Source organism: Schistocerca serialis, chromosome 8 (genome assembly GCF_023864345.2).
Source record: "Schistocerca serialis cubense isolate TAMUIC-IGC-003099 chromosome 8, iqSchSeri2.2, whole genome shotgun sequence".
Lineage (NCBI taxonomy): Eukaryota > Metazoa > Arthropoda > Insecta > Orthoptera > Acrididae > Schistocerca > Schistocerca serialis.
Genome location: NC_064645.1, coordinates 341,254,151 through 341,271,265, shown reverse-complemented (window position 1 = coordinate 341,271,265; position 17,115 = coordinate 341,254,151). Strand labels below are relative to the sequence as shown.

The 17,115-nt window shown below is 37.8% G+C and overlaps 1 protein-coding gene across 1 annotated transcript in view; it reads left to right on the top strand.

Moving 5' to 3' along the window:
* The window catches only part of LOC126416298 (beta-galactosidase-1-like protein 2), a 93,142-nt gene that overhangs the window by 63,767 nt on the left and 12,260 nt on the right, over positions 1 to 17,115 (top strand). The window contains exons 6-10 of the mRNA XM_050083956.1: positions 8,005 to 8,157; positions 9,252 to 9,398; positions 12,035 to 12,222; positions 14,377 to 14,624; positions 15,405 to 15,617. Coding sequence (XP_049939913.1) covers positions 8,005 to 8,157; positions 9,252 to 9,398; positions 12,035 to 12,222; positions 14,377 to 14,624; positions 15,405 to 15,617 — 949 coding nt within the window. The remainder of the gene's footprint in view (positions 1 to 8,004; positions 8,158 to 9,251; positions 9,399 to 12,034; positions 12,223 to 14,376; positions 14,625 to 15,404; positions 15,618 to 17,115) is intronic.

The following is a 17,115-nucleotide window of genomic DNA, read 5'->3' as shown; positions in this document are numbered from 1 at the left end:
TTGATTATTGAACTACTAATTTCTTCAATGGACTGAATGCAATATTTATTCAATTCTTCTGGGGTAATGGCAATTTCCTCTTTGTGTTTAGTGTGTGCAATGGAGTTTATTACACTCCAGGCCTTCTTGCATTTATTGTTAGATTTTTCAATGTTTACTATGTTATGCAGTTTCTTTGCTTCATTTATTGCCTTCCTATACTTGCATTTAGCTTTAGCATACAGGTCTTTATACAGTTCTGATTTACTGGTTTTGTACCGACTAGAATACAGCATAACAGTATTTTTCAGTTGTCCTAACTGTGGAGTATACCATTCCTTCATTTTCCTTTTCTTGTAATTACTACTAATATTCAATGTACATTTTTTCAGAGGGATGTTATTTTCAAATATATTTAAAAAGACAGAGAAAAACTTTGTGAATACAATATCAGCTGAACAGTGTTGAAGCCTAATAAAACATGTGTCCCAACTGAAATAAGTGAGGGCATGTCTAAACCTATACATCCTCTCTCTGCTCACTGGTCTAGTAATCACAGTTTTAAATTCTGGTTTGGTGCAGTCTGAAGTTGCATTATTAAGACTAAGATATACTGCATCATGGTCTGAGAAAGGGAAACTAATTACATCAGTGGACATACAAGTTCTCTTAATATTTGTAAATATATTGTCTAGACAGGATGAGCCTCTGGTAGGTTTGCAGTTAACATAGTACAGGTTAAATTGTTGAAGCACATTTTTGAGCTCTGTCACAGTTTTTCTGTCCTGCAGGACTTAAAAACTTGAATTGATATCCCCTCCAATGACAACATTGTATTTTTTCCATTTCGGTATACATATGTACATTAAGAGTTCCTCAAGTTTCTCCAGAAACATATGGGGGTCACCACTAGGTGGCCTGTACACTACTACTACCATTAGCTTAAGGCTCTCAATTACTAGACCTGACATTTCAAAATGCATTTCATCACAAAGGGTATTGAGATCTGTCCTGCCACAGTTTGGTGCAACAGGTGTTTTTGCATATATTGCTACCCCACCACGTAAGTGCTGTTTTCTGCAATAGCAACTAAGAAGTGTGTAATCATCCAATACTTTGTACCCAAGCTCATCCTCTTTACACCAATGTTCACTTAAACATAGAATATCTATCACGTTTTCATTTGAAAATTTGTTGACAATTAAGTTTTTATCTGCCATGCCCTGAATTTGAGGTAGCATATTTTAAACTCTACTTTAGGCATTTCTTTTTTTGCATATTCTCTTAGTTGACATGACCTACTGTTACTGCATGAAAGTTGACCAGGTTGTGTCCTTATGTTACTAGAACACCCAACCTGGTCTATGCATACAAGTTTTTTGTCATCTCAGTTGAAACATAATCCAAACACATTACTGGTCTTTTTTCCTTCTCTAGCTTATCCAATACTATTCCAATAATTGTATCACTTAAAACACATTTACCTAGATAACTGAAATGTTGACCATGCTTGGTATGCCATTCTCTGCTACAACTACTGGTGTTAATTAAGGAAACATTCTTAAGGTGCTTACATATAGCTTTGTACTCCTTGTTTGTCTGCTCCACTTCCTTACTCACACATGACCACTGGGGCAAATCATGTAGATGTGGAACATTAACAACAATCATGTTGGTGTGGGTTAACATTCTGAGAGTCTTCTTCAGTGTCGAAGTAGCAATCTTCCTTTCGTTTCTGCTGACGTCGTTTGCTCCAGCCATTACCACTACAAAGTCTCTGTCCACAAGGACTGTGCTTTCTTTCTTGATTGATGTTGAAACATCTCGTAAACCAGCTCCTGATTTAACGGTACCTTCTATTTCAAACTCGTTAATCACATGAGGTCCGCTTTCCGTTAACATAGCTGCTAATCCTCTGGCGTAACTGTCTGAATAAATCTTGATTTTACGTTTTTTCTTATACCTTACTTGGCTGTTCATTAAGTTTTGAGAGTCCTGTACTACCTTATCAGATGAGTGTGCTGATACAGTTTCTATGTCATCTGTGTTTTGAAGCGAATTATATTTGTTATTTAATGGTAACACAAAGTCCTGCCTATGTTTATTGTTAATATGTTTGTAAGCGCTCCCCTTCGATTTTACAGGTACCCATCTACTGCTAGGCCTTTTGTGAGCCGTTTTAGTCATAGCTTCACTTTCTGGCAATCCTTCCATAGGTTTGGGGATATTAAGACATACCTGATGACCACTCTCTTCCAATTTAAGCTTGAGTCTTCTGTTTTCATCACTCAGAATTTTTGTGTCCTTTTTATTTATGTTTTCTTTCATCTCATTGTGTCTTCACACCAATTTCAGTTGGTTTTTGTCTTTCCCTATTTGTCTACTCCATCAGTTTTCATTGTATTTTTCATTAATTCATCTGTTTCATCCTTTTCATAATTTTTACAATGTGTTTGAGTGTATTTTTGAGAATTTTTTGGATGTAACTCTACATTATTACATATTTTTATGCATTTTTATCCACCACCATGAATCCTTGTTCCCTCCATCTGCATCAATACAGAAAAGTTTCCTTATTGCTAGCCAGAACCCAGTCCCACATATTGTTCCTGCAGTGTTTCTTGGCTCAGGGAAAAGGCTGTACAGGCTGTACAGGCTGTACGGTAGTGATGAGCAGGGCACCATGTGGTAAAGGAACAGGAACTGTGGAGAGTCAGTAAAGGAAATGTTTGGTATCTTTTATAGAGGAGGGTAGGTTGTGTGTAATACAAGGTAGGTAGGTGTTGGTCTACAAGAGTAGAGATTCTCTCAGTGGGGCCACAGTAACCAGCCACAATGGGGCACCCTGGGTGGTTCGATAGAAGGCTGGAATGCAGTGAGTGAGGAGAGCAATGGATTGCCACCCTTCCTTCCACAATTACCACCATCTGTTCAGATTTTTTCAATCATTAACCCTCACCAACATAGCCCTGCAAAACCATATCAATCAAGCCCAAACCTCCTTGCAATAACTTCTCTCCATCCACAAAATTCTCCTGCAATGGTATCCCAAATTCCTGCATCCCATAACACACATTGAAACTCTTGTCCTCCAGAAGCTACAGCAACATACACAATATCACCTCAAAAAACTCTCCACCCTCTTCACTTCCTACTCCTGCCTTGGACTACCACTATTCACCATCTCACAACCTAACAACCTCTCTCATGTCCCCTCATAGCTGACAAACCATATCTCGCAGACCTACTACATTTACCTGACCCCCAAAAACTCACTCCCACCATCATACAGAATCCAGAACCTAAACAGAGCTGAAACACAGTCATGAACCTTTCCTCCAAAAGCCTTAGCTCCACAGAATTTGTCCTTTACAAAGATCTCACCTTTTGCCCCACTCTAAAATTAGATCATGCAAGACTTGTTCAAGACCTTCTTTCCTTCTCCTGATCCCTACACTGGAAACACTTTTTTGCCACCAACCCTACCAATCAGACTCAACCAGACCAATGATGAACCCTGCCTGACTCAGTTCACTCCTCTTTCCAACTGTGATCCACCCCTAATACCCCCAAATCGCTCTTGTTAACTTTCCAGAATTTCTTAACTTCCAACCTTGCCACACCATCCTTCTCCAAATCCCTCAACATGCAAACTAACATTATTTCCGCAGAACAAACAACAATCCACCAGCTAAAGGAAGGATTATCATAAGTATTACCTGGCAGAAGGACTCTGGCAGCTGTCAGATTCATCCACCTACAAACCCATCTAAGTGACACCATTCCAGAAGTCCAGCAGGATCTCCAGTCTCTCCTCAAATCTTTAGACCCATTCCGGAACCCATCCCCCCCCCCCCCCCCCCCCCCCCGGAATCCATTGCTCTCCTCACTCACTGCATTCCAGCCTTCTATCGAACCACCCAGGGTGCCCCATTGTGGCTGGTTACTGTGGCCCCACTGAGAGAATCTCTACTCTTGTAGACCAACACCTACCTACCTTGTATTACACACAACCTACCCTCCTCTATAAAAGATACCAAACATTTCCTTTACTGACTCTCCACAGTTCCTGTTCCTTTACCACATGGTGCCCTGCTCATCACTACCGCTAATGTGTCCCTTTACACTAACATCCCTAATGCCCATGGCCTTACAGCTTTCCCAGCACCTGACAGATTGCAGACCAACAACTGCCTTCCTACTCACTGTGACCAATTATATCCTATATCCTAACTGCCCACCTTCTCGCAGTTGACCTCCACCTCAAAGATGTAGATCACTACATCTGTCCATATAAAACCTACCAACCACCAGCAATACCTCCACTTTGTCAGCTGCCACCGATTCATACCAATAAGTCCCTTCCATAAAGCCTAGCCACCAGTGGCCATCTCATCTGTAGTGACAAGCAGTCCCTCTTGAACTATACTGAGGCTCTCACTGAGGCCTTCAGAGAATATAATTACTCTCCCAACCTTGTACAAAAACAGATCTGTGGCGCCTTATGTTTTCAGTCACCCACCAGCTCCGAAAGTCCCACCATCCAGCCACAGAGGAACATTCCCACCCATGAGTGTAACAACTGAATTACATTCTTTGCCAGGATTTCGAGCATTCGGGAGGACGACGGTTCAATCCTGTGTCTGGCCATCCTGATTTAGGTTTTCCGTGATTTCCCTAAATCGCTCCAGGCAAATGCTGGGATGGTTCCTTCAAAAGGGCATGGCCGACTCCTTTCCTAATCTGATGAGACCAATGACCTCGCCGTCTGGTCTCCTCCCACAAAACAACCCAACCCAGGATTTCGACTGCCTCTCCTGTACCCTGAAATGATAAATGTCCTACCCACTATCATTCCACCCCTCACACAAGATATACTGCTGCCCACTGAACATACACAATATATTCGTCCATCCCTACACAACCCCTACTCCCAACCTGTTGCCTGATGGCTCATATCCCTGTAAAAGGCCTGTCCCATACATCCTTCCACCACTAATTACTCCAGTCTGGCCACAAACATCACCTATCCCTCAAAGACAGGGCTACCTGTGAAATCAGTCACATAATCTACAAGCTAAGCTGCAACCACCATGCTGCATTCTACGGGGACATGACAACTAACAAGTTGTCTGTTTGCATGACTGGCCACTGAAACACTGTGGCCAAGAAATAGCTGGACCACCCTATTGCTGAGCACGCTGCCCAACATGATGTTCTTCATTTCAATGACTGTTTTACAGCCTGTCGTATCAGAATCCTTCCCACAAACACCAGCTTTTCTGAACTGTGCAGATGGGAACCCTCCCTGCAATATATCCTATGTTGCCGTAACCCTCCTGGCCTCAACCTTCATTAATCATTGTCCATACTCATCTAACCCCTCTCCTGTTCCTGTTCCATCACTATACAGCTCTCTATTCCACTAACACACACTCAGTCTTTTTACTTCTCTCCTTTTCCGCTACCACCCTTCTGCTCCCCACCCCATACCCCCACCTTCCCATCTAACCTCCTGATTGCTAGCTGCACTATGCTCTCTCCACCTTTTCCCTGTACCCTCCTCTCCCCAGCCTCCTCCATACCCTCACTAACCCTACTACCTACCAGCAGACAGGGGTAGCATTGTCTAGGTGGTGAGGTGGTGCAGTGGATAATGTTTTGGGTCAGCATGCAAAAGATTAAGGGTTCAGTTCTGGGTCGAGACATATTTACTTTTATTTGCCAGTTTCATTCTGCCACATAAACCTTTTCTTAAGCAACATCATCCAACATTTACATAGTACATCCCTAACAAAATTTAGTGGATCTGAACATGGCAAAATTAAAATTTGGTACTCATCAATGGGGCTATTGGGGGAAGGTGCATAAAAAAAGGTTTGGAATCTTTTAGCTGCAGTAGTGTGAAAATATTCGCTTCTATGATGAAAATGATTGTAATCCTATTGCTGTGCTCATAATATGTAAGTGCAAATGTTTTATAAAAGATCTGCTGTAATTGCTGTATGACGGTTAAGATGCCAGATACCATACCATGCAGGCTACATTTAGCAAATAAAAACAAATTCGCCTCAATCCAGAATCAAACCCTATATCTCTGGCATCCTAACCCAAAACACTACCCACTGCATCAACTGCACAGCAATGTTCATACCTTCTGACAGAGGTGGTTACCATACATGTGTTTACAGTGTTCCCAGATTGCCAATCTTTGATGTCCATTTACTGCTGGAAATATGCACAGGATTAAATTTTAGACAAACATTTTTGTATTGTTAGTATGTGAGGAAACTTGTTGTGATGTCCAGGTGCTCAAATATTTCTTCAGCCTATATATATACAAATGTGTTTTACTTGTCACAGCCCACCTTGTAGATTTTCAAGGAAATGCTGACTTCCATAACTACAATAACTGAAAAAGCACAGCTCTATATACTCGGCGAACAAAAGGAATAAACACTCAAAGGCATGTGAACCACTTTGGTGCATAAATTTACACAAGACTTCCAGTCAACATCAGAAAGCTAGAAGATGAAAACAAATTTACAGCAGAATTTTAAAAATTTCTATTCAAACAATGTTTCTACTTTGTAAATGACTATTTAGGCCAATAAAGATTTCTGGGAATGTTTGTATTAAGGCAAAACTGAAAATACTGCCTCTCACCCCTAAACCTTTTTTTATTTGCATTAGTAAGAGACAGCTGTTATGTGATGAAAAATCTCCACCTAATTAATGTAGCGTATAGAAGGAATTGCTATCTAGGGAGGACAAAAGTAAAGCCCTATGGAAAACAGACTATGGAGTTATAATACCATAAGCATAGATGTATATAAAGTTGATTTACTATGTATTTTATGAATCTGTATTATTTGGTGTTACTATGTACTGTATGATCTTGCATTATTCTGTGTTACTACGAATTGTCAAACATTTATAGTTTCCTATGACTTTGCATGTACATCTGGGCAACATACACACAATATTTGTTGTCTATGGATGGAAAAAAAAACAAGTAGCACAAAATGCTTCAGGAACATTAGTTTGTAGAAAACTGGAGGTGTTAAAGTATCTTAAAAATCTCATATTTCGGCTGTCAAGATCTGCTGATAAATAATTCCTTATTTACTACTAGTTTCAATCTTCAGACTATCTTCTGGTACCAAAATTATTTACAGCAGCCTACATGGCAACATTGCCGAGGTGTGAAATAAAATAAAAGCTGTTCTGCATTCCTAGTATGCAGAGCACTTCCACTCAAGAAGTTGAAACACAATCATAATAGTACTTGAAGATTAACTGGGGATGACAGCATGAATAATTTGTGAATAAATACCTGGCAATATGCACAAGTGCCAGAAAACTGATATACAATTCATCAACTGAAAGTGTTTCAATCCTGTCCATGGCTACTGTAAACAAAGTGTACAGGGTGAAGATTATTCACGAGATGACAACAGAAGCATCCTTGAAAAGGAGAGTGTAGTGTAAGAAGCACTGGAATAAATGTTTTATGAACAAGACTAATATGTTTTAACAATGCCACTCAGTAAAACTATAAATGTTTGACAATTCAAATGGCTGTATTTTTTGTAATACTGGTACAGGAACATTCACCATGTACTGCGTTCATCACTAGCACTTTCCATTATCTAGCACGGACATTTTAATCCTGTGATCATATGATGATCTGTCAACAAACACATAAACAAGACTGAAAAAAATATAGCTGAGCTTTTAGGCTGCGGTGCCCAGGCAACATATATGGCTCAGATAACACAGTCATGCATTTACATGTGATTTTGTTCATCAGTTCAGAATAAGGACATTGACTGAAAGTTCAGTAATGTTTTCAGTCTCATTTATGTGTCTGCTGACTGCTCAAGCCTCAACTAAATGGTGAGTGGTTACTTCTATTGTTTCCATTATTTGTATTCCACCCACAGATTTCAAGCATCATATTAACCCTAAAAGCAAATACAGTGTTTTTAAGCAAAGCAGATTATTAATTCTTTGTGCTAATAGTGTTGCAGACAGCAAATTTCCAGGACAATCCAGAGGGTCAGCTTGACAGGCTGAAGGAGTTACAGCCAGATAAACCATCAATGGTCATGGAATACTGGTCAGGATGGTATGACCACTGGATGCAAGGCAGTCACTCAACTACATCGGTAGAAAGTATGTGTTCAAAATAAACCAATAACATGTGTTAGTTCACTGCTCATTTGTTTCTGATAAGAATGCTGCATGTTCTAACACATAAACAACTTGTTAATAGGTGACATGAAATTATTTTCTATTCTCAGGTGAAAAATTGTAACATACTTGCTGAACGATTTCTTAGAGTTTCAAGTTTAGCTGTAGAATAATTGAAATGTAAAACTATCAATCCAAAGATTAGTTTGAACACCGAAGTGCTTTAGTAGGCATGACCCAGCCAGTTGTGACTCATCAACATTGTCAAAGATGAATGTAGTGACTTCACTGAGGGATAAAAACAGTGATAATAAATAGGTGACAAAATGCATAACAAATACGATTAATGTATAGCCATTGGTCATGAAAGCTCATGATTCATATTTAATTTAAATGCATTGGAAATGTGAGATTGACTGAAAATAAATTATGGAAAATAGATGGCCCTAATATTGCCAGTAGTGATAGAGAGTATCAGTTATTCACTGGTTGATGGTCAGTGTTGTTACATAGTTGCTGTAATCTAAAGCATTGAATTTGCACCAAAGCAACAGTGGAGAAGAGAGCTAAAAAGAGCATGCAGAATTGCAAAGGATAATCCTTGGGATAAGCAGGAATCACTATAATGCTTTTGAAGCCAATGGCCAAATGTTGTCATACATTTGAACACTGCCTGATACATGCAGTACTGGTCAGTGCAGATTTTGAACATGACTAAATTAATATATCATTTTTGTTTCTGAGTTTTGGTTGGCATCTTTGGCAGACAGCTTACTTTTGGGAATTTAGTCTGCATTGAAATCCCATTTTCACGCAAAATACTTTGACAATTGATGTAGTCATCCCCATCAGACACTTATAGGAAGTCTTATGTCTGTGCATATTGCCTTGACCAGCTTGGATGCCAGAACACATGTTTGGAGTTGTAGCCAGTGCCAGGGATCACTTTTTGATTCCTAGAAGAACAGCTAATTCCATTATATTTCAAACACAATGTACAATGAACTAGTATAATTAAAATTACTTTTCTATGTGGCACCTATCTAAAACATTGTTTTTTTTTTTTTATTAAAAAGCTTTCCGTGATGTCCTGGAGAGGATCATTACATATCCTGCATCCTTCAACCTCTACATGTTCCATGGAGGCACAAGCTTTGGATTCATGAATGGAGCAAATATTGGTTCTTCATTCCCTACCTATAGTCCAGATGTTAGCAGCTATGGTATGTATGAATCTTTCTTTTTTACACTTAGATTTTATTATATAAAATAACAGTACAATGAAAATAAATGTTTTCATTATCCAAAATTTAATATTAACAAAAATAATCATTTTCTGAAAACATAATGTAATTGGATAAATAAAAAATCTACTTACCAAGTGGTGTCAGGAGAAAACATACATAAAGTTTAAGAAAATGTGCAAACTTTCAGAGCCAGTGCTTCCTCTTCTGACAGAAGGGTTGAAGGGGAAGGAAGAGTGATGAAAGAAGAGGACTGATGAGGTTTAGAAAATGGGAAGAGTTTGGTGAAATCACCCAGGAACCTGGGTCAGGAGAGACTTACCAAATGGGGTTCTCATCCCTGAAAAGTGGACTAACGGTTCTCATTCCTGAAGAGTGGACTAATGGAAGCTTATGGGAGTGGGCTTGCAAGAACAGAGGATATGTTAGATGTGTGGTGTTGACCTATTTAGTTCAGAAGGAACTGGTGTTAAGAGGAGGATCCAAATTGCAGAGTTTCTGAAACAGCTGTTGAATCAACTGGTGTTATGGTTTACACTTCACATCTACACCAAGGAACCCTGTAGACATTATGAAATTACATTGTGAAAACATAAGTCATTCCTTGGTTTGTTTATTAGAACATAATGCACAAAACACACAGGTGAATTACAATTTCATTGCTTTGAAAGATATAAAGTTAACACTAGTTAGTCCTAATTATAACAGTGCAGTTATATGAACATTGTTCTGCCTTGCAGCTTCTGACTGCAGATACTTTCTGGCATCTGATCTGCATTAACTCTATTTCCATCTAGCTAGTTAGTTGCCTTGTCATATGAGCTGAACTGAAAATAAGCCACTGGTGTCCAAATTTTGTAAGCAGTTTCCTGTGACAACAGTAGTAGTGCAAATTCTCTGAATAAATCAGGACTGTGGAAATTCCTAAAGAGTACAAAAATGTTTCATACTTTCATTTATTTTATAGTTTCATTTTTCATGTTTTGGGGGTTAAACAACTAAATTAATGTCATCTAGAGATGTTTGATAATGAGACATGATTTTTGTAATGAGAGCATTAGGTTATGGTATAGTGCATGTTTCTGTGTCAAAAAATTTGTCTTATGATGCAGGATATATCGTCACAAGCTACAAAGATGCAGGTAGTAGATTCAAACTTGAACAAGCTGAGCATGCTGAACAGTTTGTATATAATAACAGAACTGCAGCTCTATAACCTATGATGACATCTCCAGCATTAGAAGACAAAACAATAGACACAGAAACATATCTTAGATCATGGGCTAATGTCCATATAACAAAAATCATCAAGGATGCTAACACTATCCACAAAAGCCTACAAAGAAAGAAACATTCAGTCACATTCAATCAGTAAGCAGAGGTAGTTATGGGTAAACCATTTTCTTGATGTTAAGTATAATGGACTTCAGAATACCTTGATCCTGTAATGGCTGTACTTGTGGTTTTTTTATGTGCTACTGTAGCTGGTTAGTATCAAAACTGGTGTCAAGAGAGGAATTGACATAAAATTGAAATCAACATGAGGATCAATTAAAATTTGACTGTTAAAACAACTAGTGGGTCTTGCGATTGATACTCATGAGGACAGTTATGTCAGTCTAATAACATGCTGACACTCAGGCATATGGGCTCCCTCCCTCCCCCTCCCCCCTCTCCACTCCCAAAGAAGAAGTAGTGTCGGTAGTGCACGCCAATTGCACTAACTGTCCAGTGCATAGTATCTTCCCATGCTAAGACTTTAGGCCTCTGTTCCCTATAGAGGATTACATCATGAATTTGATATAACCAGCCAGTAATAAATGAACAGTTGTTTTTCATCTCTGATTTATTCCAGAAGCAATCAGTTTTGACATTCCTTTATGCCATCATCAGGTTCTCTATGTGAAATAGTGGACGAGCTTATACTGCCAGACAAAATATCATGTGAAAGCAAACCAGTATATGTAACATGGCTAGACACTCATAAAGAATTTGAGCAAAATTTTGAATTTGAGTATCACTACCTACTTCCAGACTAAGCAGATCCAACAGTATTTCACTTTTCACCAAATGGTGATGGCATTTTACAATAATGAAACACATTTCAAATTTGTTGTTCTCCTTTGGAGAAATGTTAATACCACAATGCAGACTTTCATTCCCTTGAGTGTCCACTGTGTATGAATACTATCAGTCACTTGACAGACTTGGACATCTTATTGCTCAATACGTTACCATCCACAGGCAGAGAAAAAACAATCTCATGCAACGTGATAGGCTACAGCACACAATTATTATGCACACCTCACTACAAAAGTCCTTGCTGAGTGATTTCTGAAAGTAGAAAAAGAACCTGCACATATTAAGCAGTTGATCAGTGTTAGTGATCAGATGGAATTTTCTTCTCAGCAGTATAAGTAGTGTGCTTATTTTCTAACAGGTGATTTTACTAGCATGTTAATATTTCATTCAAGAATGTTCGAATGTCATAAATCTGTCAGAAACTAGAAACTGTTATCTGAATATACATGCTGGTGATTGTAGTTTCTAATACATGGCACTACCTATGAAGTCATGAGCAAAGAAATTTTACAGCATTTATTATTTGATTTCAGATTATGATGCACCACTTTCTGAGGCTGGCGATTACACAGATAAATACACAGCAGTGCAAGAGCTTTTGGAGCAATATGCACCCCAGAAATTCCTCAAAGCAGAAGCTCCAAAAGAGAGTGATAAACTGGCGTATGCTGATGTTCCACTTGTTGGACAGTTGAGTTTGGATGAATTAGCTGCACAAGTGGTAATCTTATCTGCTTTTACTTTTGTCATTATCTTAAATGTAGCCTCAGATCAAAGAAATACAGCAACCAATTTTAATATCATTAACCCTCCATCAAATATATGTGCTGGATTTAGTATCTTGCTAAGGCATTACTGTCACAATAGTTAAATTAAATAAAAAGAAAGAAAAAAAAGATAAAATGTATCATATCTCACATTACCACTCAGTCCTAAGTTTTCATAGTACAGCAGAATATGCAATCATTAACTAACTTTTTGGACTAAGAATATTATATCTTTGATAGGAAAAAATGATGAAAGGTAGCCAATGAGTCACTGCTACATGGTGTGTAGACACATATACTATTATACTGCTTTAACTAATTTAGAGGGACTTTTCTCTAGTTTAAATACACAGTCTTCCACTTATAACCACACACCATGGCAATGACGACACTGATCAGTTACAATTGGCATCTGGTAGCTGGGAAGGGGTAAGGAGGACATTTGGAGGCAATGGGAGGCAGTTGAGAGGAAAACAGGAACATTTGGGGGACCACAGTAAAACAAAGAGTAAGAAAGTGACAATTACAAAACTGAGTGGGGGTGGGGGAAGAATTTTATACATATAGAAGTTGCAAAGATTGTGTTGTTCATATGGGAGATGTTTCATCAATAATCACCTCTCAAATTGCCCTGTAAATGCACATTTTGAAGAAAACAGTGGTCAGACTACTGGCGGAGGAGCCATTAGACCCATATCAAAACAATCGCAAGAACTGAGGCCAAAGAAGGTTCATCAATAAGCACCTCTCAATGTCTCTTTAAAATACACACTTGAAAGAATGCAGTGTTGAGAGACTTAAGGATGTAATTCCAGGTGACATTAATGTTATATTCAATTGGTCTTTTTTTTAACTTTTCCAGTATATAGACAACTATAATAATGTCTGAAATCATTTAAGTTACATAAAGGCTTAGTAGGAAGTAGGAGTTGAATAATGCTGTCTTTCAAAGCAGTTGCATCTCTCCTAATATATGTATACATTATATATAAAATAATCTAGAAGTAATTCTTATAATATTGTCTATGTGAGTAGATTAGATGTATTCTCATTTTGTTGGTGGTATACTTTACACAAGTTTCTGACAGTGGCTGCTTCTACCTGTTAATGCATAATTTTACTCGTACTACGTCTCTGAAGCATCTCCTTTGTGAGAGGATTTACAATACACATTGAGTAAATGAACAAATGAATTTCCTAAATCACCAAGCAAGTTCCATGGGTTTCCTTATGCAAAGCCGAGAGGTTTATTTCCCAAGTGTTTCTTTTCAGATACAGATGTATGTGCAAAAGCACAATGATATGCTGCATATAAATTAAATTAATTTATCTCTGTGAGACTGCATTACTTACCTGGAAAGGTAATGAACTGTGACAACTAAACAACACTGTTAATAAACACATAATCCTCACCAGCTGTCTGTTGATGCCCCAAGTGAACCATACAACTCAGAAGACCTACGTACAGAAAAACAAATGAATAGAAATTTTAATTTTTATCTTTAGCATGTACCTGCATAGTTATATCTTTAGCACAATCTTCTGAAAGCTTTTGCACTAAGAGCTGGAATACAACCGAAAATCAAGATTACACATTGTATTAATTCATTTTACAAGAAAGAAACTAGTTTTTAATCCATCAACCATGTTTTTTTCCTTGATAAAAGCAATAACTTCTGCTTTTTTGTGGTGACAGAACTATTGACCTGTTCTTACCTTTAGGCAGTAAAAATTCAGTACTGCTGATTAGCACATTAAAGGTTTTTTCAAGTGGATTCTCCTTTTGTGTAGCAGATATGCCAACAATAATGGTAAATTATACAATTTATTTAGTAAAACAGGAAGAACATAGTAAAACTATTCATCATAATGTCAAGATAAATATACATTGATATAGTTTGTGCAGAAATGAAGCCCATTGCCTCCAATTGTGAGCTGGAAACACTGTAGCGGAAATTTCTGGAAGGAACATGACTGTGGGAGTTTGCACTTGGGTGGCTGTGTGGTTGTGTGTGAGGTAGTGGATGACTGTATAATTTATGATTTTTTATTACAAATATATACCAGAATTCTTTTGCAAGTGATACCAGACATATTGATGTTTTTAGGATTCTGGGGATCGTGTTGATGCAACTGATGTTATGCCTATGGAACTTCTTGACATCAACAATGGCAATGGACAAAGTTATGGTTTTGTGCTTTACCGAAAGAGTGGTGTAACAATTGGAGAGAGATCAGTGTTACAAATTATTGGTAATGTCCGAGATCTTGCAGTAGTTCTTGTTGATGGAGAAAGTAAAACTGAACCACTGACGTCAACTGATCAGTTGAACAACTTTGGTTTTTGGGAGCAAAGGTAATGAATACTATATGCTCACTCTAAGAAGAAGACTCCTAGTCCAGTGACCAATGGGAGCAGTTTTTTCAATAGAATTCAAGTGGTCTTGGTCAGTTCTGCAAGTTTTCTTAGTGTAGCCAGCCTGTCACCCTTAGCTACCATATGATGCTGTGTTCATTTTGTCTATGTACATGCTCATATACCAGAGGAGCAGACATAACTTGCAGAGTTAAATGTCACAGAAACAATGTATGGAATTCAGTTTGAAATAGTAAACTTTTGTTGATATCTTTGTTGGACATATTGTCTGCACACAGTATGGACAGCTAAGGTTGGTAGCAACCAGAAACTAGAGATATTGGATTGAAGTCATACATCATCTTCTGACTTCTATCTAAGCAATGACTCCCAAAGCCAATGCACAATCAGTCTTCTTAGAGTAGACAGTTAACACTTAAACCTTTGTCACTCTCAAAATGAAAACATTTTCATCTATTTGACAACATTTATTAACATAAGGGCTTAATTTTTAGTGCAGTTATTCTTTTGTGACCAAGTAAAATCCATTCAGTTCTTCTTTGATTGCACATTTTTTAACATTTCAATAGAGTTTCGCTGAGTTTCCTACACATGTCAGCATTGCCTGTCTTTTAAGTACTGAAAGTTAATCTGCCTGCCATTCTTCAAAGGCTGGTTAATCTGTCTAATAATTATTTTTTCATTATAAAAATATCATCACAAAATCACATGATTTTGTCATCATTGTTTAAATAATATTCCTACCTGAAATCCTTACAGTAACGCCAGCACAACACTGAGTGCAGATGCCAGTGCATCACACACACTGGACATCCTAGTTGAGAACTGGGGACGCAATAACTATGGAAGCCTTAACAGTGGTGCTTTTGATCAGAAGAAAGGAATTGTGTCAGGACCTGTACTGATTGATGGGACAGCTCTCTCAGACTGGCAAATATTTGCTCTTCAGTTCAAGAAGAAATGGCTTCAGAGGTGAGTCTAAAAGTGACTGCACTTTCATGGAACATATGCTATCACAAAACTCAGCTGTTGGATACAGAAGATAATCACATGTCCATATAAATGGAGTTTAAAAAAAACCCAAAAGCTGTGAAGTTATTATTGTGAAATTGAGTTTCTATAACTTTTCAGTAGTAATAATTAAATAATTGTATAAACTTTTTAGTAGATAAATTATTTTTTAGGCTAATATCTGTGTCCAGTGATTAACACTGAATGAAATTAAGCTTAATGAGAATATCAGACAGGTAGATACTAGAGATGTTAAAATACCACAAGATTCTTGTAAAAGTCCAGTGAAAAATAATGTTAGAACGTCACAAAATTCTCATAAAAGCACAGTGAAAAATAATATTAGTATATTGCATCAGAATTCCAGGGGATTAAAAAACAATGTATATGAGCTTCTTGTTTGTTTAGAAGATTTAGAAACTGAGGGTGGAATGAATGTAAGGTACTATGCCTGTCTGAACATCATTTAGTCACAGATATGCAAAAGGTAAATGTATGTGGGTATAAGCCTTCAGCACATGTAGCTAGAGACATCATTGAGAGAGAAGAAGTTGTGATATATTTTAATATTTATAATGGTGAGAAAAATTTAGTAATAAAAAAATTTTGTGTAGAGCAACATATAGAAGCATGTGCCTGCGAGCTTAAAGGAAATAATGATGCTTTTGTAATTGTAGATGTGTATAGGTCCCCATTGGGGAATTTTCAGCTTTTTTTGAAAAACGTGGATTCTTTGTTGTGCTATCTGTCAGACAGAGGGGAAAAAATTATTGTCTGTGGGGATACCAGTGTAGATTTTCTGAAAGCATCTGATAGAAAGCTTTACCTTGCAGCATTACTTTTAGCATCAGCATCAGCATCAGCATAGCATTACATTTCAGCTTTTTTTGAAAAACTTGGATTCTTTGTTGTGCTATCTGTCAGACAGAGGGGAGAAAATTATTGTCTGTGGGGATACCAGTGTAGATTTTCTGAAAGCGTCTGATAGCAAGCTTTACCTTGCAGCATTACTTTTAGCATCAGCATCAGCATCAGTATAGCATTACATTTCAGCTTTTTTTGAAAAACTTGGATTCTTTGTTGTGCTATCTGTCAGACAGAGGGGAGAAAATTATTGTCTATGGGGATACCAGTGTAGATTTTCTGAAAGCGTCTGATAGCAAGCTTTACCTTGCAGCATTACTTTTAGCATCAGCATGAGCATCAGCATAGCATTACATTTCAGCTTTTTTTGAAAAACTTGGATTCTTTGTTGTGCTATCTGTCAGACAGAGGGGAGAAAATTATTGTCTATGGGGATACCAGTGTAGATTTTCTGAAAGCGTCTGATAGCAAGCTTTACCTTGCAGCATTACTTTTAGCATCAGCATGAGCATCAGCATAGCATTACATTTCAGCTTTTTTTGAAAAACTTGGATTCTTTGTTGTGCTATCTGTCAGACAGAGGGGAGAAAATTAT